We start from the raw sequence: 25,005 nt of genomic DNA, 5'->3' as shown, positions 1-25,005 counted from the left end.
AAGGTAATACTACCGTTTTCCCTCTACCGAGGGTTGCCGAATGAAACAAACATGCAAGAGGTCTCACCGGGATCACGAGCGGACTGAATATAATTACAATATTAAACTAAAATGCAGATCAAATAACAAGTTGTAAACAAATAGAACTATTGTTGTACAAATTATGTAACATTTAGAATTATGGTAAAATGAGAAAATTAAAACACAATTGATACAATATCTAAAACTGAATAAACCCGGATACTTTTGGACCTTTCCGTAATTGGTCCCTCTTAACAATGTACCAAGTCAGGAAAAGGGCTATTGTTAATACATCATAGTTCGTTTCTGTGTATGTTGCATTTTAGTGTTGTGTTTCTGTTGTGTCGTAGTTCTCTTATATTTGATGTGTTTCCCGCAGTTTTAGTTTGAAACCCGGATTTGTTTTTTTCTCAATCAATTTATGAACTTCGAACAGCGTATACTACTGTTGCCTTTATTTACTCTGAATGAGTAAAGTTTATCAACCTATGACATTATCATTGTAGCATATTTTGAATAATTAAATAACTAATAGAAGCGGTTAGGGAAAAGTATGTGACGCAATGCTGGAAAAAGCATAAAATAGGTCACACCTTGATCACGAGCACACTAATGTAAATTAAAATGCTGATCAAATATTAGGTTGTAAGTAAAAAAAAAAATTCTTCAAACGAACATCTTAAAAAGAATGCAATTGGACATGGGTATAAACCAGAAATTGATTGATTGATTGATTGTTGTTTGTTTTTAGCCGCATGACACAAAAAGGCTTTATTGCCGCGAGAGCTAATTCGAATTTTTTTGCATTTAAAAGCACATTTTAAAATCAGACAAAAGGTCCTTCAAATAAACTAAAATTATAGTTTAAAGCAAATTAAAACAACTAGAAACTAATCTAAAACTAAACCGTTTAGACTTAGTGTGCTCACGTGACTTATATGATGTGGTTGCGTCATACTTATAAATTTAGGTATATTCATATTGTTTTTTTTTTGTTAAACTTCGTGTACTGATACAAAAGGGTCTGAATGGGGTTAAACCTAGAAAAAGAAAAATGACATAACACGAAGAATAAAGGAAAAAAAAGAAAAGTTAAATGCTTTGTAATAAAGAATTGAAAATAATAAGTAATATAAATAAAGAATAAATATAAGTTAAAATAGTATTGAAAAGTAGAGAAAAAACATTTACATGTTATGAAGGAACCCCCAACTGACCGTCAAACAATGATACAAACGTTAGATGCATGCATGTTGAAAATATGATTGATTGATTGATTGTGTTTTAATCTTCCTTTAAACTTTATTTTCATGGAGGCCAGTTTTTATTGGCAAAGGAAGCCAATGTAACCAGATAAAATCACTGACATTCGATTGGAAAACTGACAATACTAGTTCATTACAATACGAGTCTACCCGCTTTTGGCGAGGTTTGAACTCACAACCTCTGTGTTGACTGGCTAGTGATTACAGAAGTAGTACTTCTTAGATCACATAGCTACTGAAGTCCCCTTATAAATTTGATGTTTCAATAGAAAATAAAACAATGTTAAGTTTATGATTTGCGATTTTTGTTGAAAGTTACGAGAATGCCTTATTTATCTGGATTCTTAAATGAACTGGATCTTATTTATCATGGGTGTAAGTATATGTAACTAAATAATCGAAAGTGACATAGTTATTCGGTCCTCTGACTTACATTATATTATTACTGTTATATTTCTATTTATTACCAATTAAGAACTGTATGACAAAGTTAAGATAGCTTGGTATAAATCAGTTTTAAAAGGAGTTTTTCATTGATTTATATTCTATAAGAAGTATTTTCAAAGAGTCTTTCAAGTTCTGAATCAATCCAACTAAATTTAACAAATTAATTATTGTACTCCAAGTAACATAATCGAAAGGGTCATAGTTTATCTGTCCTCTGTCTTAAATTATATTATTACTGTTATCTTTCTATTTATTATTAATTTAGAATTGTATGACAAAGTTGAGATATCTTGGTTGAAATCAGTTTTGTTAAAGGAGTTTTTCCTTGATTTATATTCCATAAGGAGTATTTTCAAAGAGTCTTTAAAGTTCTGAATCAATTCCAACAAAATTTCACAAATTAATTCTTGTTTACATGTTACATAATAAAAAGTGCCATAGTTTATCTGTCCTTTTGACTTACATTATATTATTACTGTTATCTTTCTTTTTATTATTAATTTAGAATTGTATGACAAAGTTGAGATATATTGGTATAATTCAGTTTAAAAGGAGATGTCTTTAGCTTATAATTCATAAGAAGTATTTTCAAATTTTCTTTAAAGTTCAATCCAACTTAAATTCGCAAATTAATTTTTGTACCCCAAGTTAAATAATCAAAGGTAACATAGTTTATCTGTTCTCTGACTTACATTTTATTATTAATGTTATCTTTTTATTTACCCTTGATTTACACATTGTATGACATAGTTAATATACATGTATCTTGGTATAAGTCAGTTTTAAAAGGTGATTTTTCAAAAGAATCGTAAAAGGTCAATCCAACTCAGGTCATAATTAATTTTGTTTGCTCCTTGGCAATAAACTAACACAAAGGCATTAACTGATTGCCTGGAAATCTCGGAAATTAAGCTTTTTTCCTGAAATATGATAATGATTATTCAACATATTGCCAATCATTATTTCAGTCACTAAATGAACCCGGGAATTCTTGCTAAATCTCTCATTTAAATGTACATTTGGTTAAATATTTTGATGTAAATTGTGTTTATATCAAATTTTTAAAATAAATATGCATTTTTTTAACAGATATTCTAATTTTTCGTCATATTCATAACAAAATTAACTTGTACTTCGATCTGTTTAGAAAAGTTGAAAAGTTTCATACAAGTAAAATTTCTGATGAAAGTAGAAGAATTTAAATCCGATCATAAGATTTTTTACCAAATTCGCTCTTCTCAGGTCGAGTTTGATTTGGTCTTGTCAAAAGTAGACAAGTGAAGATTACAAATTTTACTCACATATTTTTGCTATTGATTGTATTGTATATGCGAATGAATAAATAATTTTCTTCTCATAAAGGTAGTAAAAAGCTACAAAGAAAATAACAGTTCATATGTACTGCATATTGGGTTTTGCATATGTGAAATTATAAATAACATTTTAAGTGTAATGCAGTTCATCTAACCAGGAGGGCAGACCTCCATGGAAATGTATCGTTTATATATACTCAATGTTTCTAGTGTGATAGGCATTTATATTATTTGTATTTTGATGACAATTTTCGTTAATCATTCAATCGGATCATATACCCGAGATAATACAATGATCTGTTGACAACGATTGAACTTTTGACATATTGAATCCCTAGAAAAGACGTCTTTTATAAAATTATACTACAAAAATTAAAAGATGACAACATGTATGTCATTTTTAGCATTGAACGCTTGAAAAAGAAAACAAAAGGGAATGGAGACTGACGAAGTAAATTGAAGAAAAAAATTCTCTATAGGAATTATATAGAAAAATCACAAAAATACTGAAACTCTAAGGAAAATTCAAAACGATAAGTCTTTAATCAAATGTCAAAATCAACAGCTCATACACATCAAACGAATGGATCACAACTGTCTTATTCCTGACTTGGTACAGGCATACTCTTGTGTAGATAACGGTGGATTAAACCTGGTTTTTTAGCTAGCTAATCCTCTCACTTGTATGACAGTCGCGTCAAATTTCATTATATTGACAACGATGCGTGAACAAAACAAACCAACATAATAGGTACTAATGTCAAATATGCAGCAGTCAAGATTGTTGTACAATTTTTTTTATCAATAACGCAAAAAAAAATATGCAACAAAGAAGCACAAAATGGCATAAATTTGCGATAGTACAATGTGCAATGACGATATGTATAAGTTCAGAGCAACGTCATATGCGTAACGAAGAAATATAAAGAGGTATATAAACAGAGCTTAAAGCAAAAAATAAAAAGACGAGCAACAAATAATTTTTACAATAGCACAATAACTGGATGTATAAGCACAGAGTCACGTCACATGCATACGAGAATATCACAAACTGAAATGACAGTACGTACGACAAACATCTTATTCACGACAAAATCAAACAAATATTTAACAAAAAAGCATAAAAAGGCATACATAAAACCTAACAACCTAACCCATTTTTGAATTTTATCTATGTATGCAAAATTCACCCAAAGAACTGGGACCAAATGACTAGACTGACTCACATAATCAGGTCATGGCGACATAAACCGTCTAATTTGACCAACTTAATAATGGATATTTAGTATAAAGGGATTCCATCTATCCATGTCTATGCAAATTTTGCTCGTGATTTCATCGACCTATTTCTTTCGTTTTGTACGAATTGTAACATGAAAATAGAATTTAGGGAGAGGAGTAATAGTTTTACTCATTTTATTTGAAGTGTTCAATAGTAGAGGACAGATCAATGTTATGTATATCCAATCAAACTCAAATTAAATATACAATTTTCTATACATTCACTTTACAAAAATAGCAAAATTAGAGCTCCCATGTTAAAATGTTTGTCAGAGGTGACTTTTGATTTAATTGATGTTGGTGGGCCCTATAAACTCCGAAGTGACAATGGTCGTGAATCTACGGCTTTGTTTTCATCCGAGTAATAACTTAGTTTGCCAACACTAGTGACTTCATTTGTTTAAACTTCAGTTCCAGTGATGTTAGTATGTACCAACGTTATTTCAACTTTGAACAAATGTGGTTTTTTTCTTCTTATATTTGCATTTCAGGCATTAAAATTAGATATTGTCATTTAAATAATATATTTAACATAACCATAATAGCGGGAGGTTTGGCATGCCTCAAAACCAGGTTAAACCAATCATTGTTTTCTTAAAATGTCCTGTATCAAGTCAGGAAAATAACCATTGTTGTATTGTAGTTCGTTTCTATGTGTGTTACATTTTTATGTTGTGTTTCTGTTGTGTCGTAGTTCTACTCTTTTATTAGATGCGTTTCCCTAAGTTTTAGTTTGTAACCCGGCTTTGTTTTTATCTCAATTGTTTTATGAATTTTGAACAGCGGTATACTAATGTTGCATTTATATTGCATGGGCACATTTTGCAGTATTTAAACTTGAATCGTTGGCTTTATGAATAATGCCTGGCTTACTGTATAGATTTTCTGGTTATTGCTGCTTATGGTTTAAGTTTGATACATTATGTTACTGATTGCCATTAATATATTATGTGACATGTATAAAACAGTATAATTTCAATAAAAGATGTTTAATAGTTGAGAGTATGAATAAATTATATTTCTTTGGGATATAAACCATACTTTTGAAAAAATGATTAAGGTTATCACAGGTTATAGGCTTATAAGTTGATACGCCAGACACGCGTTTCGTCTACAATAGACTCATCACTTTTAGTTGAAAATAGTTAGAAACCCAAACAAGTTAAATTCCACAAGTTGAGATAAATACGGCTAAGGTAATCTACGCCATGGATAAACTCTGCATGATACGCTCCGAATAAACTAAATTCTGTACTGATTTGAATTATGTACGCATCAGTATTATACCCTTCTACAAGCACTTAACGTTTACATACTTTTGAAAGGTTTCGTCATTTTCGTACAATTTATGCAGATTTCTGACTACTGCGTTTAAATATTTTTTTCTTTGTTAATTTTAACCATCAATACTAAATACAAATGTTTGAATATGTGTATGCATAATTATTTTTCTTAACGAATTGATCAATATTTTAACTTCACAACCTTTACACTTAATCACGATTATTCATGGGACATGTATTTACTTTAAAGTTATCAAAAATTAACTTACATTTTGTTTTTAAATATTTTTGTTACAAGTACAACATAAATATTCAAAGCTATCCCAATTTTCATATTCAGAATTAATTGCACTGTTCGTAAAATATATTTGTTTCCTAACATACATTTTACTATGAACGTTATCTTACTAATAATCAGTTTTTAAGTACTGTATGATATAAAAAAAAAAAGTTATCTGGGTATAAATCAGTTTTAAAGATTAATTTTGACTAAATTGATTTTATACGTAGGCATTTTCAAAAGAGGTTTTGAAATTCCTATTAACTGAATTTAAAAAGTATATTTTGCACTTCAAGGTTGTAAATGATCTTGTATTTTTGAACATATAATCAAGGCTTGAATACTTTCTACTTCAGGAATAGATTTCTTTAGCTGCATTTCGCAAACTTTTAGGAATTGTTGGTCCACAATGCTCTTCGTTCTTTATTTTACCTTTTTAGTTCTTTTTTATTCGAATGTCTCTGATGTGTCTGGCGCATATCCAACATATCAATCCTGATATCTATGATGAGTTTATTTGAATTCAAATTCAAGGCTTGATAGTAGTCTTTATCTTATATCATGGTTCACGTAGTTGTACTTATATTACAAGTACATACAGAAAAAAAACCAATATGTGGGATAATCCTTATCAAATATATATTTGCCTAGAAAATCAACTATACATTGTATTGTCTCACACTATCTAGGAATAATCTCTATGTAAATGTTAACTTTAATAAGTAAACATTGCAATATGCATTCCTAATATAAGCATTTTATATGTTTGAATGTTTATATTAACTTATTAGTACCGTAATATGCATGTATAATATTGAAATACTTCTTGAAATGGTCGAACTCGTGTATATATGTGTAGTATAAATCACTTGTAGTGAAAACCTATACAATGTTAAGACAAGTATTATATACCATTTCATGTACTTGTCTTGAACATGCATATCTATTTAATGTTTTCATCGTTTTCGTACAATTTATGCCGACCCCCTGAATGCAGCGTTTTCAATTTTTTTCTATGAACATGCTGAATATTATAACTATCAATAAAAATTATAAATTTTTACACAAAATAATTCTGTAAAGTTATATATGAGAATTCATATTTATTTATCTTGAGTAATAGATGAATATTAACAAAGTTTACATCGAATCACGACTAAACATAAGACATGTAGCCGGTTCTTCGGTACTGGCATGAAAATACGAATTTTTTGTGTTATCAAAATTACTGTTACAAAATGATAGAAATTATTATAAATTAAGGAATGTATCTCCCTCATCCAAAGCTCTGATTCCTTTCACGGATTTGACTATACTTTTTGGACCTTTTGGATTATAGCTCTTCATCTTTTACATAAGATTTTAAATATTTTGGCCACGAGCATCATTGAAGAGACATGAATTGTCGAAATGCGCATCTGGTGCAAGAAAATTGGTACCGTTAATTTTATTATTAGGATGCTGGATTCTTATTTATTTCAACTTAACAATACATGTAAATGAAATATGCCTGATTCAGTTGCTCTCTTAACTATGTCAACATAACGGAATTACAAACAAGCGAGGCGAAACAAACTGTGATAGCATTTAGGAGTTAAGATAGTCATATAACAAGGTTCATCACACTATTTTGTGCAAAAATGTCTGTTCCAATTCAGGAATATACCAGCTGTTTTTTTAATTTGTTCCATTCGTTATATAATCGAGGCAATGACTTTGTCAGTTTCAAAGACTTTCTTAACAAACCTTGAAAATAGATAATTTTTATCAGACATTTCCCCTGGGAAATTGATTATACCTCTCTAAAGAAATGTCAAACTTCGGTATATACGTTTCTTATTTGTCAAAATATACATTGTGAAGCGATTCAAAATCACAATAAATATTACACAACCTTTAAAATTCTTGCCAATATGAAAATATATGTTGAAGCTTTTATCTTGTTCGTACAAATTATGCGGACCCCTTAGTGACCGTTTAAATATTTTTCTTTATAATTTATAATTAGCCAGAAAAAAAATATGTGTTTTCAAAAGATTATTATGTATCATTGAAAACATGTATGCATAAATATTTATCTAAATTGATTGCCAAATATATCAAATTCAAAAATTTGACGCTGAAGCACGATTCTCACAGAGTCAAATGCTAGTTCATTATACTACTAAAGGTAGACCATAACACTGCAGGGAGATAACTCTGTAAAGATCAGCTGAACTTTTTCATCAAACTCTATATTTTTATGGAAATATAAGCTTCTCAATTATCAGAATTAGTGTATATTAAGTTTTTTATATTTTTTTCTATAATTTTGACAAATGATCGAAATAAATATTTTGACTAAATTATGAGAAAATTGAACAAGCCAAATTAATTTTACTGACGGTGTTTGGTAATCCCTTATATAATATATAATATCTACATTATAAAGTGAAAAATAAGTTTGAAATTTTATTTTGTTGGACAAAATAGATACATAAGTTTGTTGCCTGTTTAATTTTAAGTGCACTATACACTGTAAATGAATATAATATCAAAGTGTATATAGTTCAAAGGTACCAGGATTATCACTTAGTACGCCAGACGCGCGTTTCATCTACATAAGACTCATCAGGGACGTTCATATCAACATATTTATAAAGCCAAAAAAGTACAAAGTTGAAGAGCATTGAGGATTCAAAAATTCAAAAAGGTTGTGCCAAAAACATGGGTGGGCATTATTTTTGTCGATATTTTACCCTTCGCGCTAGCGAAATGTAACATATAGTCAAATATAATACATGTTCATGTTAAAATGAGCATAGACCATAACATGAAGGTATTATTTCAATTTCAGTAGGTCAAATACGGTAAATTTGAGGATAGAAGCGTACGAAAATACTTTAATGTTCAGCTATACCCGTGTATTTCACATGAATTGGCTCTATGATATAGACCTCAGGCTGACCGTAAAAATTTCTTTTCTTTTAATATTTGGTGTCAATACAATGGACAAAGACAAATACAACTTGCATACACGTGATAATTTTATCCAGATTTAATCTACATTTTCTACATCAGGAAATGCCTGTACCAAGTCAGGCATGTGACAGTGGTTGTTATCTGTTGATTTGGGACTTTCCTTTTTTGAATTTTCCTCGGAGTTCAGTATTTTTGTGTTTTTACTTTTCATTTGATGTGTTTGGGCTTTTGCTTTAGCCATTTGTTTAGGGAGTTTCTTTTTGGAATTTTCCTTGAAGTTTAGTATTTTTATATTGAGCCGAAATTAAATTTTTTAGTGTCACTGAAATTTATACTTGATATCCTTATGTATATAAATAAACTCATCATATATACCAGGACTAAATTTTGTATATACGCCAAACGCGCGTTTCGTCTACAAAAGACTCATCAGTGACGCTCGACTCCAAAAAGGGGATCTATATTTCATAAACTCGAAACTCCTGTCGTAGCGTAAATGTTTGTAAAGCTTGGTATATTTGTATATTCATTGAACCAACATAGACATCATGTGATAAATTCTTTGAAAAATATGTGTTAAAATATAACAAATAAAGGAGATAAGCTACAAAAAGGGACAACAAGAACATTAGTCGACAAGAAAAATGCAGATGAGCACCAACGTAATTTGTTGTCAATTAATGAGATTCAAATAACATTAACGGTACCAATGTTTTTGCACCAGATGCGCATTTCTACAATACATGTCTCTTCAGTGATGCTCATGGCCGCGCCAAAATATTTGAAATCCAAAGTTTATATATAAGATGAAGAGCTATAATCCAAAAGTTCCAAAAAGTATATCAAAAATCGTGAAAGGAAACAAGAGCTTTGCATGAGAAAGATACATTCCTTTATTTATAATAATTTCTTACATTTTGTAACAGCAAATTTTAATTACAGAAAAAATCAAACGTTCGCGTGGATATTGTAAGAAACATAAGAATCAGATCACCTCACTTAACATTTTTAATGATAACGAAATAACTACGTTGAACTTACATTTGAAGTCAACTAACAATTGAGAATTGTAATTTGAAAACAAAGCAACCATTTATTTTAAAATATTTAGGTAATTTGATTTTGAAAACTGATAAGATGTTAAATATGAAGATAAATCGATGTGTATATGTACGAAAGTCAGTGCCTCACCTGCTCGGTAAGTTATTTATAATTAAATCTCTAAAATCAAAATTTGTAAAGTTTTATAAATACTGAAATATTAAAATAGAACTTAAATTACAGGGTAGGATGCATCTTTAAATTTTATCATTAAAAATTTGAACGAATTGACGGGCGTGTTACAACACCCTTAATTTTGTGTATATATTTTTTGTGTAGTTAATCTTTTTGTTGCTTAGATTTTTTGGAATGTTTTTTTTTTTTGTCTTTGTAGAACCTTGGATATCTATTATCCATCTAATATATTCACTCTCTCTTCTCTTTTCCCTATATTTACTGCTGTTTCCCTATATTTTTTTTACCTTTTCCCTTATTATGTCTATTAGTTTTGTTCGCACATCGTTGTTGATACATGTATATGAATTCTGATGTGACTGTCATACAATTCAAGTGAAATGTTTAGCTAGCTATAAAACAGGTGAATCCACCATTTTCTGCATAAGAAAATGTCTGTACCATGTCAGGAATATGACAGTTGTTATCCATTCGTTCGATGTGTTTGAGATTTTGGTTTTGCCATTTGGATAGCGACTTTCTGTTTGGAATATTTCTCGGAGTTTAATATCTTTGTTATTTTTAGCTTACTTCGATTGTAAAGACACGTGAGCCTCTTCGCGGTTTTTTTTTCATTATGTGATTACTGGACCGTTTTTAACGTGAATATTTGATAACCAAATAGAATATTTCATGATTATTTGTAAATAAATAGTCTAGCACTGTATTTCTAACATTTGATTAGTTTAAACATATCTATTTAAAATGGATTGGGTAACAAGTTTTGCAACTTATATTAATCCCTTTCCACTTTGCGGGTGCGAGTGCTGCCTTGTAGTGGTATTAGTCTACTCTTTTACGAAATCTACAACGGTGTCTTTTACATGCAAAAGATATGGCTCTCTCTTAAAACGGGTCAGCCATTTGTCGTCCTCTTCCGACGGACTATCATAGTTTCCTCACCTGCTCGGTAAGTTATTTATAATTAAATCTCTAAAATCAAAATTTGTAAAGTTTTATAAATACTGAAATATTAAAATAGAACTTAAATTACAGGGTGGATGCATCTTTAAATTTTATCATTAAAAATTTGAACGAATTGACGGGCGTGTTACAACACCCTTAATTTTGTGTATATATTTTTTGTGTAGTTAATCTTTTTGTTGCTTAGATTTTTTGGAATGTTTTTTTTTTTGTCTTTGTAGAACCTTGGATATCTATTATCCATCTAATATATTCACTCTCTCTTCTCTTTTCTCTATATTTACTGCTGTTTCCCTATATTTTTTTTTACCTTTTCCCCTATTATGTCTATTAGTTTTGTTCGCACATCGTTGTTGATACATGTATATGAATTCTGATGTGACTGTCATACAATTCAAGTGAAATGTTTAGCTAGCTATAAAACAGGTGAATCCACCATTTTCTGCATAAGAAAATGTCTGTACCATGTCAGGAATATGACAGTTGTTATCCATTCGTTCGATGTGTTTGAGATTTTGGTTTTGCCATTTGGATAGCGACTTTCTGTTTGGAATATTTCTCGGAGTTTAATATCTTTGTTATTTTTAGCTTACTTCGATTGTAAAGACACGTGAGCCTCTTCGCGGTTTTTTTTTTCATTATGTGATTACTGGACCGTTTTTAACGTGAATATTTGATAACCAAATAGAATATTTCATGATTATTTGTAAATAAATAGTCTAGCACTGTATTTCTAACATTTGATTAGTTTAAACATATCTATTTAAAATGGATTGGGTAACAAGTTTTGCAACTTATATTAATCCCTTTCCACTTTGCGGGTGCGAGTGCTGCCTTGTAGTGGTATTAGTCTACTCTTTTACGAAATCTACAACGGTGTCTTTTACATGCAAAAGATATGGCTCTCTCTTAAAACGGGTCAGCCATTTGTCGTCCTCTTCCGACGGACTATCATAGTTTCCTCAAGCCATACTCGCAAATGGTGTCAAGGGAGAGCCGAAAATTGAGTTCCTAAAATTTTAATCCCAAACGGGAATCGAAATTTGGTTGTCTTGGTTAAAAAAAATATTGATTATTGATTTATTTTGTCAAAATAATTATAATTATGTGATTACTTGGAGTGGCTTCAAATAGCAAGACCTGGTCCTCGACATTGGCCATGCTTCCTACATGTATACTAATGCATACTCATAGGAACAAGGGTAGAATAAGAGGTATACAAACACACTTAAACTGTGAAGGTCGCTTTCGAATTAAATGATCGTGAAATTGGAGTGACAATGCAAGATAAGAACATTATAATATAAAAATGTATGAATGGACATTTAACACTCAAATTACACGATCCTTATATAAAAGGCGATCGTATTTTAAAATGGCCATGTGTCACGATTATAAGCTTATATTATACATTACTATAGCACGAACGATCAACTTCTAAAGAAACGATAGAGTTAAGAAATAAACCTATATTAAGAAGTGTCCCGTATTTTAACACCGACGTAAAATATTTCTCGTTCATAATTTTTGTCACAATGATGTTTAAAAAATACACACTGAAACCATTCAAAACAGCACACATTAAGTAAAATATGTAAAAAAAAACATCAAATTTTTCTACGGTAATCGAAAACTTTAAAAGGTATACTGTTTTCAAAGTAAAATAATTTATCTGGACTGATATGCAAAAAATAACTCAAGTTGAGATTTCCAATCGTAGAATTAATGTATCGTAAAACATGCAGATAAAATCCTTCCGTTCGGAACAAATTGTGAATTAAGTAGCTTAATGCACACGGGCCAAACCGCTCGTTAGTTTAATTGTATGAGAGGGTAATGTAAAAACTTAGTACAACTGGGTTTTTTTTGCAACCAGTCTATTTAGTTATACAATTAGAGGTGCATTATGACACGTAGCTTGTCCAAAATGCTTTTGAAATAATGTTGTTATTATGGTCTTGATGTTGATTACATAATAGAAAATAAAAGGCTAATACTACAGAAAACGACCAAAAATAAATAATAAATAATAATGATTAATAGCTGATTGCTTAATGTTCAGTGGCAAAAATAATAAGAAGTGGTGGGGCTAAAATATAAAAGAATGGAGAAAAATGGTAAGCTGTGTAAAGAATATAATGAGTGTTCCAAACGAAGGTTAAATTAGAAAAGCGCTTTGTATTACTATTAGATGCAAAAAGAGAAATAGCATTCGACATTATTTTATTAACATCTGAACAAATTTTTGCCAAGAGAAGTTGGGAAATTTCAGTGATTTTACTTATCATAAAGTTAAACTAAAATCAGAAATTCTTATGATAGAATCGGAGAGATTGCTACGACAACTTTTTTCTTCTAAAATGCATTTTTTGGTTAGAGAAAGTTCCGATTTTTTTCTAGGGATTTTTAAAATAAATTTATAAATCTATAAAGTGTTATCAATAAGTACCCATGCATAATTTTTATTGACGTCTATTATCACTGAACTACATGACGTAGTACACATTTTTGTTTGTAGGGACCAGGTGAAGCAGTCCTCCTGGTGCCTGATTTTCTCGCTGTGTTGTAGACCAATTGGTGACTTTCAGTTGTTTTCTGCTCTTATGTCAGGTAGTTGTCTCTGAATTATTCTCCATTTCCATTCCCAATTTGGTCATGTTATTTTTCATTGTATATCTTTAATATTCAATCTGATCAAAACATGTAATGCGAGAAGGAGTTTGTTTGTTTGTGCGCATTTTTTTCTGTTTGTTCGACTGGTAGTTCATCAACAGCTGTACTGGTTTTAATAATGTCATAAAAAGAAATACCTGATTACGATTTACAACTCTTGTTTTAATATAACGCAAGTTAATGGTAAAAGTCGTTTAGCAACGTTAAAATGGTATAAATTCATAAAAAAAAGATGCAAACCATGGTAAAAAAAAAAAGAATGAGAGAAAACTCCACACTAGCAAGGCTGGACCCAGTGCAAGCATCCATTTCAACGTGTAAGACGAATATTTATACAGAACTGTGGAAATATTTGCAAGGACGGATGCGTAAGCATCTTCTGTTCTGTACGCGCCAATTGCCATCCATGTTAAATATTTTACTCTCCGAGTCAGACAAATTTTTAATATTTTTTTTATGAGAATCCTTTCCAATTTGTAAATGGTAATGTCGTTCTCTAAAACAGTCGTAAGTGGATTAAGATGGGACGCATCAAAAAGCAAATATTTTGAGAAAGAATAATGAATTGGTAGAAGAAATATTTAATTTTAAACGACAGAATAGTACACGTACTTTTAAGTATCATTGATGGCCTTAAGATTTGACAAATTTAAATTACAAGATCAGTCCATTATAGTGCATATAGTTGAATAATTGGGCACTCAAAGTCGAAAAAACAACACCGTTGTGTATTAGTTACTTTAAAGGGGGTAGTATCTTAAAATGATAATGTCACGATAATAAAATTAAATTTCCAATTCATGGCACGAGCCTCCAAATTCGGTTAAATGAAATATATAAGTGTTCCTATTTATTTTTAATTCATAATAGTCATAAATAAATAAATGACAGACGTAAGCACGACCGTGTGACGTGTAGAACAAAGAACTTTAAATATTGAAAAAGGATCACTCAATATATAGATAGGATTTACAAAATACAAAAGAAGATCAAGTTCACAAAAAAAAAGTTATGCGTTTTACTATCTATATACATGTATTTAAATAATTGGGCACGCATTTCACTAATTTTAGAATTAGCTGATCTTTGTATTTGTTTTATTCTGTAGTTAGCCATTTTACTGTACAAATACATGTGCTAAAAGATATTTGTCTCATTCGCACGTATACCATAGCTCCTAATTCGTTTATCAAGTGATATTAGAATTATATAGGAATATCGTTATCTGGTATCCAGCTTCTACTGTGGGCAAACGGTAATATTCAGTTTATTATTTAGTACCAGATTCTTTCTGTCTCGTTTTCGCAGTATTTTTTTTTAAGTATTTCGATTTGTTTCTTTAGCCAATCCAAAAAAAAGTTGAATATAAATTATCGATGCAAAATGTGAATTGCAACATGAATATAATACATACGTAATATGTACAATATTAAAAAATATATAGTACATAATATATGCACGCCTCGAAGTAGGCAAACAACAGTTTGTGTATCCTTCTGTAGCTCATAATTATAATGATTATACTATTGAAAATGTAGTACGTATTTTATTATTTGTGCGTTTGGCTACAATTTTTGAACTTTCAATAAATCATGCACATGTTGTTGGTAAACAGACTTTTTTACAAACGTAGAAACAAATACTTCGTTAAGTCCGGTTGAAGTTAGAAACAAATCCAGCGTGTGTACTAACAAACGACAAACTGCAGACGCATTTTTAGCGTTTGCATAGTTTTTCAAAGTTTATGTAAACTTTGCAAACGTATGTTTGAAAGAAATTATCAAAACATGTGCGCGCTTAGCCGTTCTCATCGTTTGTGTTAGAAAGAAATGCACCCTTAGCTTCTAAGAAATCATTGAAATACGTGTTAATAATTTGGAATTATCAAAAGTATGATTAATTGTAATGAGAAAAGAAGCAAAAGATAAACAAGTGACAAACAAACATTAAAATTTAGGAAAGCACCATGGCAAAAAAAACAATCGAAAACGAGGAAAATGTTTATAGAGAGAACTTATTTGGAAATACTTGAATGAAAATATAACAACGACGCCTTATAATTAAAACAATTATTTAAAAGTATAATTTAAAACTTATAGAGTCACAGGAAGACACTTTAATTAATTAATAAGAAAAAAAACTTCTTAGGGAGCTTCCATTTAATTTTAAAACGGGGTGAAATTTGAAACAAGGTAGGACAGGAGTTTTGAGAGAAAAAAAGGCAGGATGAGCAACTTGACAAAAAGGCAGTATTGCAATTTATGTTAAAAAAGTCAGGCTAAACGTTTATGAAATTAGACAGGACCGAATAGACCGGGGGGGGGGGGAAAGAAAGTCGGGCCAGAGATTACAACAGAAAAAAGACAGTATATTTTTTTATTCTTGCCCCTGCATAGAAATCAAATGGTAGCTCCCTAAGAATAAAAAGATTATAAAATGATCCTTAAAATAACAAATTTCATGCCCTTTAAAAAAAATGTTATATGATATGACTTCTATCAATTAATACAATTTCTAATTTCAATTGTTAATAGTCAAAGTAACTAAGTATATTTTTAAATGAAATTATTGCATGATAATGCTCTGTGTAGCATATGACATGGCTTGTTTTTTGTGTGTAAATACCCGTATAATTGTTGACATACAATATAGCAAGCATGACATTTTATGTAAGGCGGTATTTAAAGTCTGATTAAGATCCAAACAAACACTGGACCATTATATACGTGGAAAAGAAACAGTAAAAACATATTTTTTGGATATTTTTGGACATTTGTAATATAATCACGGTAAGTTACGTTTTATCAACTAATATCTTCATAATAGAAACAATTGGGAATTTCGATAAAAAAAAAATGCCTCTTAAATAATGCTCGGACCAAAATATTAGAAAGTTCACAACCTGCAAAATATAAATTGGATGAGTCATACGGCTCATAAAGAGGCCATTTACCAAAATCCATTCATACTAATTTTTTTTACTTTCGATTTGAGACCCAAATAATATGAATGAAAATATAAGATGAAGACTTTTCCTGTCATATTTCTGAAATTTAATGTCTCGAAAAGGAGCTCCATAACCGATCAATATTTTATGCTTTTTTGTTTCTTAACTAGTACTCTTCCAACTTAATTCCACCGAAGTCCATCCTTCATGTGAGGTACATTGTAGCAGGAACGGAACTTGATGAGCTCGCGATATTTTACGTAAAATTTTGCATTCAACTGGAGCACGTTAACATGAAAATTATATGTATAACTTTTATATTTTCTGGGATATAGTAAATCAAATATTTGAAAAGCATATATAGTAGCACAAATGTTTAAAATACACATAAATATCGTTAAATATTTTAGAAAATTTAATTAAAATTACCATTTCTCGAAATCCTGTCCTATGACTTTTCTTTAAAAAATAATATGTAAGGGGTCAACCATTGAACTTTCAAAAAATAGGCGGGTATGTTTTGTTGTATGTGTAGAAAAATATTTAACGCTATACCTCAAATAGTATTGTTCAAAATCACTATCAGGTATGGGCAAAATCTTGATACAGAATATTTCTGTTTTCCTCTGCATAAACAGAACATTTGTTTTCTTTAATTTTAGAATCAGCTATATTTTTTTGAGAATAAAAAACAATACCCCCTCCCCCCTTTGAAATTAAATGGTCGTTCATTTGAATTGCTACTGAAATTTCCGTATGCAGATCCACATGCTTAAAGTTGTGGCAAACATCCGGGAGGTTGACCGTTTACGTACCGTACATTGTAACCATATGTTGATTTCTAAATTTTATGACTACATTTCATTTAATTTTTTTTGGCATCGAAGAATAGTAAAATAGTTTTAAAAAAATAAGAATGTATAGTAAAACTGCACGAAATAAATACTATCATCGTAACTTGATTAACCATAAACAAGAGGCTGATTTAGGGAGCAAAAAGGGGGCACCCTACCCGTTTGAGAAAAAAATTGTTGATTACAAAGGGAATCACTGAATATTGACGGAAGTGGGTCCCCTCTAAGCAACCAATTATGCAAAATTCTAGATCCGCCACTGTAAACTATCAACAGCTGGTAAATGACAAGAAATATGAATGCAAGTTAATGTTAGTTTTTTTAGATTTTATTTTACCTTCGTCCAAACAGTTAATTTATTATTATGACAATATCATTGAAAATATTTGTCAACACAGAAACGCTGGCTACTAGGCTGCTGATAGCCTCAGACAGAAACCTCAATATGCAGTAACATCGACCCGGTTTTGGAAATGAACTCATTATTTATACCATGATTGTGTACGCCAGACGCAATATTTGCATTTATATCAAGAGCCTTGCATGATACAGTCATTTTATACATTGTTTGTGCGTTTGTAAAGGTTGTTTGATTTATAAAAATATGTAAAGAAATTCAGCTGACTTCTGCGTTATTGTGAATATTCATCATATATCACTAGAACACACCCGTGATATCGCGGGTTTGTGACTGAATTAAAGAATATAACTATGCGAAAGCCTTATTTTAGTATTGGTATGGTCATCTGATAAAGTCATGCCGATTATAAGATGCACAGTTTTCTCTGCTTTCAATATCTTTCTGTTTGAACCAGTCGACCTGGAACTAATATCAATTATTGGTATTATTAATTTTATTTGGAAAACAAAAGGGCCTGGAAAGGAGTATTTTTTTTAATCAACAGCATTGTCCTTTATGAGTTATATAAAGTTGAATTCTTTGATTCGCTGTTTTACGTAACAAATTGAAAACTGTACATGCTGTACCTATCACGCCTTATTTTAAGTCCAGATTTTTATTATTCGTATTGTCATCTTAGAAAGTCATACTGATTAAAATACTACAATCGGGAACAATGTGACAATGATTGAATTAAGTAGTGTCAACCCTGTGATTACGACCCGTACGCGCGTGTATATAGCAAAATCTTAATTACAGCGTTTGGTGGTGCGCCTGTCAGATGCAGAACGTACAGATAAGATAATAGGTATAACAGGTGAATATACTATTGGTATCGGTATCGGATTCGACACGGAACTTCTTTATTATTGGCAATATTAATTATGTGGAAAACAAAAGGGTCTGGAGTGGTGTAATTTTTAATCAACAGCATTGTACTATATAAGTTATATATAAAGTTGAATTCTTTAATTCATCGTTTTTACGTGATGACGGATGACAAATTGGACCTCGTAATTTTAGTATTATAGATATATCTACACGCATAGTATTGTGTAAATGTAGACTCCCAATGATATTTGTATCCTTTTCAATGCCCCTATGCACTTAGAACTCCATGCTCATATTACGTCACTTTTTTCACCTGACCCTGCATGGTGGCGTGAACAAAAGATATCTATTCCCACTTATATTATTGTTGACGTGATAATGACGCTGGACACGGATATTTGATGATTTATTGAGGAACGGAGAATGAAGTGTTGTCTATCTCGATATTTTCTACATATTTGCACGATTCAGGACAAAAAACGACATTTTTTTTTGCGAAACAAGTTATTACAACTTATATTATTCCCTTTCTAATTTATGACTTTCGTCAACAAAAAGATAAGTTCATGAATAATTTGTTATTTCTAAGAACGTGATATAATTGTTCTATAATAAATAAATTCTATGTGGGGTGACTTATAGGTAAAGATCCATTTGGCCGGTGTATTAATATTTTATGAAAATAAAACGAGCCAAATTAATTTTAGTTTAGGTGTTGCCACCTTAATTGGAGGTCTGACACCTAAAGCTAAGGCGACAGATGTTTGTTCTATTAACTTTCGTCAACAAAAAGATAAGTTCATGAATAATTTGTTATTTCTAAGAACGTGATATAATTGTTTCATAATAAACTAATTCTATGGAGGGACTTATAGGTGTAGATTCATATGGCCGGATGTATTAATATTTCTAATATATATTGTATATTTATAAACTGCATATATTTACACAGTCATTTAATTTTTATAATAAATAATTTACTTTCTTACTTACTTATATTGTTTTGTTAATACCTTTCGCTTATTATATGTCATAGTCATTCGGTGATATTCTCGTTTCTATAGTGAAATTGTAACTTTGCAAATTCTTAATTTTAATAATTTATACGAAAATCTGTCGCTTTCTAGTTTATCTCGCACAAAACAATTACTTACTGAAAGACTCTTGATTAACGTCATTAGTGTAGGGATATTGATGATCCCTCCTACATGGTTGAAGATGGTACCTGTGAAGGTCATAACTTGAAAGAGATCTACAGTGAAACCTGTTTAAACCGAACCTCTTCGGGACTTATGATTTTGTTCGGTTTTGACCGATGTTCGGTTTAATCAGATTGATAATGCATACAATTTGATATGACGGTGCTAAAGAACAAGTTTGGTTTATACAGGTTTTCTGTTTACGCAGGATTCGGTTTAGCCTGATTTTACTGTACTTGATTCATAGCGTTGAAAAAACTAAACAAACAAACTCTGGCTCAGAAAACCCCCTTTTTTAAAGTTTAAGTTGAAAGGTTGCTCTCTATCATTACCATACTTTAACATTGTATTACAAATTAAAGGACCTTGTTGACAGAACGGACTCAGTAGTTTCATGTAATCTTTAAAAGGTTCTTGATAGATTTTTACATAATAAAGTAATTTGTTGTGGACTTTAGATGAATTGTGGACTTTAACGGTACCACACAGGACCAAATCTGAAAAAAACATACCAATGATATACATGTATGATAAAGGAAAATGGGCCAAAGATGTGAAGAGTAGTACAGTGAAACCTGTTTAAACCGAACCTCTTCGGGACTTATGATTTTGTTCGGTTTTGACCGATGTTGGGTTGAATCAGGTTGACAATGCAAACAATTTGATATGACGGTGCTAAAGAACAAGTTTGGTTTATACAAGTTTTCTGTTTATGCAGGATTCGGTTTAGCCAGGTTTTACTGTACTAGAGAACAAGAAGGACTTAGGTGCTAAAATATAAGAAATAGAGAATACATAATTAAAATGATTCAATCTGCCTAAAAATTATAAAAAACACCATTAATTATTAACATCTATTTGGATAAAAACGATTGAAAGTACCGTTTCGAATTTAAGGGTTACAACATAATATAAGTTCTTGATAGTGGTTAGGAACGATAATTTAACTTCCAACAGAGGGGGGAAGTTATATTTTTTTCCCGTAAAAAGATATGCTGATCCCCAATTTGGTGGCATATTGTGATCGAGATTTTCTTCATACCTTATTCGTGATACATTAAAAGAGAAATGTTGATTAATAACATCGAAAAACTTTTTAAAAAAATAAACAACATCGAAAAACTTTCAAAAAAAAAATATGACGCAGACAAAAAATCACTTCCCTCCACCTGCCACCCCCAATTCAATGATTGTTCTCTTATACATTTTATTCACAACAAGTGACGAAATACTGTGATTATTAAATTTAGTATGGCGTTTATTATCACTGAACTAGTATAATATATTTGTTTAGGGGCCAGCTGAAGGACGCCTCCGGGTGCGGGAATTTCTCGCTACATTGAAGACCTGTTGGTGACCTTCTGTTGGTTTTTTTTCTAAGGTCTTTGACACATTTCCCATTTCCATTCTCAATTTTATGTAGTGCAAGGCGATTTTGTGCCACGATATCTCAGTAGCATGAGTTCGAATCCCGTCCAGGGAAGTACAATAATCTGTTTCATCAAATTTACAGATCTAACATTGTTGTTTAGACGAATTATATATTATATGTATGAGTATATGTATTTTCTGTATAGTGATATTTCAATAAAATCTGTATTGTGGCAAATAAATAATATACATGTACAAATGTATGTAGCAAGATGAATATTTTGCTTTAACCGATTGCAAAGTTGTCTTGAAACAGTGAAATAGTGTATGTAAGGCCATAATAAATAATAGGTTTGTTTGCCCAAACGCTACCTACCCAGAAAACTCAAATTCTTTAATTGTCCTGTTTGAAGATTTTTTTTTAATCAAATAGACATGAAGACTAATAAACATCTGATACTTTGAAAAAAAAGAAAATGCCTACCTACCTACCCACTGTCTCAATCTTTGGGTAGGGTTTGGGCAAACCCAGATATTTTTAAGTGTGGCCTAAGCTTAATTTTGATCCTAAATATTAATAAAAAAAGTAATATTTTATATAACTTTTTTTAGAAAGATGACTGAAATATTCTGTTTCACAAACTAAACAATACAATTACAAAATGTTCACAACGTGGTCTCCTAATTCAAAATAATATCTTTAGAAATGAAGCATAATATTCTCTGAAAGCATTTTGAAATGTGGCTTTCAGAAGAAGAAAAATTAAATACCAGTGATATAACTTTTGCATTTAAATTGGTAAGATGATAAGACCATAGACAAATGAAAATTTGATGTATTTATGTCAGTATGACATTTATACACTTGACACCAAATGACCAGGATGTAAACAACTGCAAAGGAAATTTTACCACGTGACATGCGCTTACGTAATCAAGAGACAGCCAATCAGATCTCTCCAGCATAATACGAACAAGAAACAGATCCGTAAAAAATATGTACAAGTCTCATAAATAATAATTCAAAGGATGTAAAATAAAACTTTCTTTGTTGATGGTATCAACGTGAGAAAATAAATTTGAGTTCGTAATTAAAGGAGAAATTACATAATTTATAAAAATCAAATTTATTGGATCATAGACCAGAGACTTTAACTAAAATAGAATTATATGAACATTTTTGTCGGATTTAATCGGTTTGTTTTATTGCTTTGAATACTTTTTGTACCGTTCTGCCTCTCCGTAAATAGCTTTAATATAAAACATGTTGTTTTAGTGTTTCAAATTGTTTCTATTTGTGTGTAGTTTTTCATATGGTTACTTTTGACCTTTTTTTTTTTTTTTTAAGTTTATTGTCATAAATAGTGTGTGTTTCGTCAATGTTTTATACTTAAATTTAGACAATTTCGTTTTATTTTAGAAGATTTTGTCGAACGTCAACAACAAACAAGAGGTGAACACGTGGTGACAATCACTGTCGACAATACAACTGGTAGCCACATTCAAGGTTCTACACATCTTAAGGAATTAAGGTACCAGTCGAAGGCACATCAACTATCAAGCAGTACAAAACTATGGAAATCTCACGATGATATATACACAACAACCCAAGATATTCCGAATGGTTTAAGTCTGCTACGATATCTTCCATCTAGTCCAGTTGAAAGTTCGTACCAACAGTTCATAAAGCCTAAGTCTAATATACGGAGTTATTTGATAGACGAAACTGGGTCCCAGCTTGAGATTAGTGAAATGAGTAAGTCGAAATACACAAGTCCAGCACTAGGTCTCGGATACAAGAGAAGGGAAGATGTTGCGTACACGAACCCTGCGTTCATTGACTCCAAATCATCAATTTTAAACGAACCCGAAACAAAGGATATAGTCACCGTTGTTCAAGATATCAGTTTTAAAACCAACGGTCATCCACAAGCTATTAATTTTGAAGAAGATTCAAAACATAAATCTAACGGCTCCATAAAGGGGAGCAGTAATCTAGAAAATCATGGAAAATCTACGCCGACAGCTCAAGTTATGCCAAATGTCCATTTCAAGTATGACATCCCTGATGAACTAAGCGACAGTGTCAAAATAAACATGGTGGAAGATGTTGGAAATAACTCAAACGGAAGTACAGAATTTCCCAGAAGTTCACCGGATGCTGATGTACAATCTAAAATTATCCACGACAAGACCAATAATAATATAGTACCTGTAGATACAAATATTGCAGAGTAAGTATTGTCAAATTTTCAATATTTTTAAATTTCCCGCTCGAATCTAGGCAAATGTGAGTATTTGTTTGTCCTTATCTCTTCGTCTGTTAAATATACCGGTTTTAGTGTGTTGGTGTTATTATTGAATTCACCAAGTTAAAGTGGCGTTCATCACCACCAATCAAAAATCTAATCGGCAAAAAAATAGTTAAGGCTGATTAATAATATTTCATCTAGTAATACACTTTCAATGGCATTTTTACCCTCAGTGTTTTGAAAAAAATTGTTATTACTTATTTTATTTAAGGAATTATTGCACGAGAATGAAACACTAGAGATTTTTGTTATCGGAAACCCGATTTAATCTTAAAATCTTATTACAATGTTAGTTGTAAACAATTATGAATTTATTTTTCACCACAAAAGAGGTATTTTGTTTCACACATTATAATATTAGTCCTTCTTACAAAAATCTGACAAATCGCCCTAATTTTTCTTTTATATCTTTGTATCACTACTTTTAATGTTGTTATAAAGGTTTATTTATTAAATGGGAGTTATTCATAACGAAATGAAAATATCATATTTAAAACCAAATACACGTTCTTTTTGACATTTTTTTTTACTTATTATGTCTGTTTTTTTTGTATTTACACATTGTTGTCAATAAATAGGAATTTAATGTAATTTTCATACCATTGAGAGGTTTGTAAAGCTTTAAAACCCGGTTTAATCGACTTTTTGTATAGATAAGAAAATGCTTGTACCATGCAAGTCAGAAACATGACCATCGTTTTCCATTGGCTTGATGAGTTTGAGCTTTTGATTTTGTCCGTTGGCGAAGGACTTTCCAATTTGAATTTTCCTTCGAGTCGGTTAAGAGCCCTACAGAGCTCATGTTTAATGAATTTTGTGCATACATGTAGCATGTCCGACTCTAGATAAAAATGTCCTTACTTACTTACTTACTTTCGAGATTGATATTTTTGTTATTTTACTTTTTGCATGTTAATTATTAAGCACGTGTTTTTGTTGTACTAGTATAAATGTTTTTGTTTTGATGTAAAAATACATTATAGACGTATATGGAATGGTGTCTTCTTTGAAAATAGGTAAAGCGATTCACATGTATACTAACATATATATTTTTTCTATACTATTACAGCCAATTGCATTGAGTGTATAAGAAAAGGGAATGTATCTCCAGTGGTTAGCTTGCTTGCTAGCCGAACCGCGAAGTCATTATCAACTAAGGTATACTTCCCTTCTTTCGAAGTAGCCTAGTCCTCCTCTTAAAATAGGAGAATATATCCATATTAATAACTACTTCAAGGTTCAGTTAGCAAACAAGCTAACCAAATGTATTACCTTTTCTTACACACTCAATGCTATCGACTGTACATGAAAGGACCTCATTTTGTGTGTCGCTTCTCTTCCTTCCACAACAAAAATTAATCATCCTGC

General features: G+C 30.8%; 1 protein-coding gene across 2 annotated transcripts in view; it reads left to right on the top strand.

Moving 5' to 3' along the window:
- LOC134718793 (NADPH oxidase 5-like) overlaps positions 1 to 25,005 on the top strand; it is a 55,116-nt gene that overhangs the window by 5,348 nt on the left and 24,763 nt on the right. For both annotated transcript variants that reach the window (XM_063581522.1, XM_063581521.1), the window contains exon 2: positions 22,746 to 23,559. In XM_063581522.1, the coding sequence (XP_063437592.1) occupies positions 22,746 to 23,559 (814 nt within the window). The remainder of the gene's footprint in view (positions 1 to 22,745; positions 23,560 to 25,005) is intronic.

The sequence above is a fragment of the Mytilus trossulus genome, chromosome 5 (assembly GCF_036588685.1).
Source record: "Mytilus trossulus isolate FHL-02 chromosome 5, PNRI_Mtr1.1.1.hap1, whole genome shotgun sequence".
Taxonomy (NCBI): domain Eukaryota; kingdom Metazoa; phylum Mollusca; class Bivalvia; order Mytilida; family Mytilidae; genus Mytilus; species Mytilus trossulus.
The sequence above is the reverse complement of the archived record's forward strand: the minus strand, read 5'-3'. Positions and strand labels throughout refer to the sequence as shown.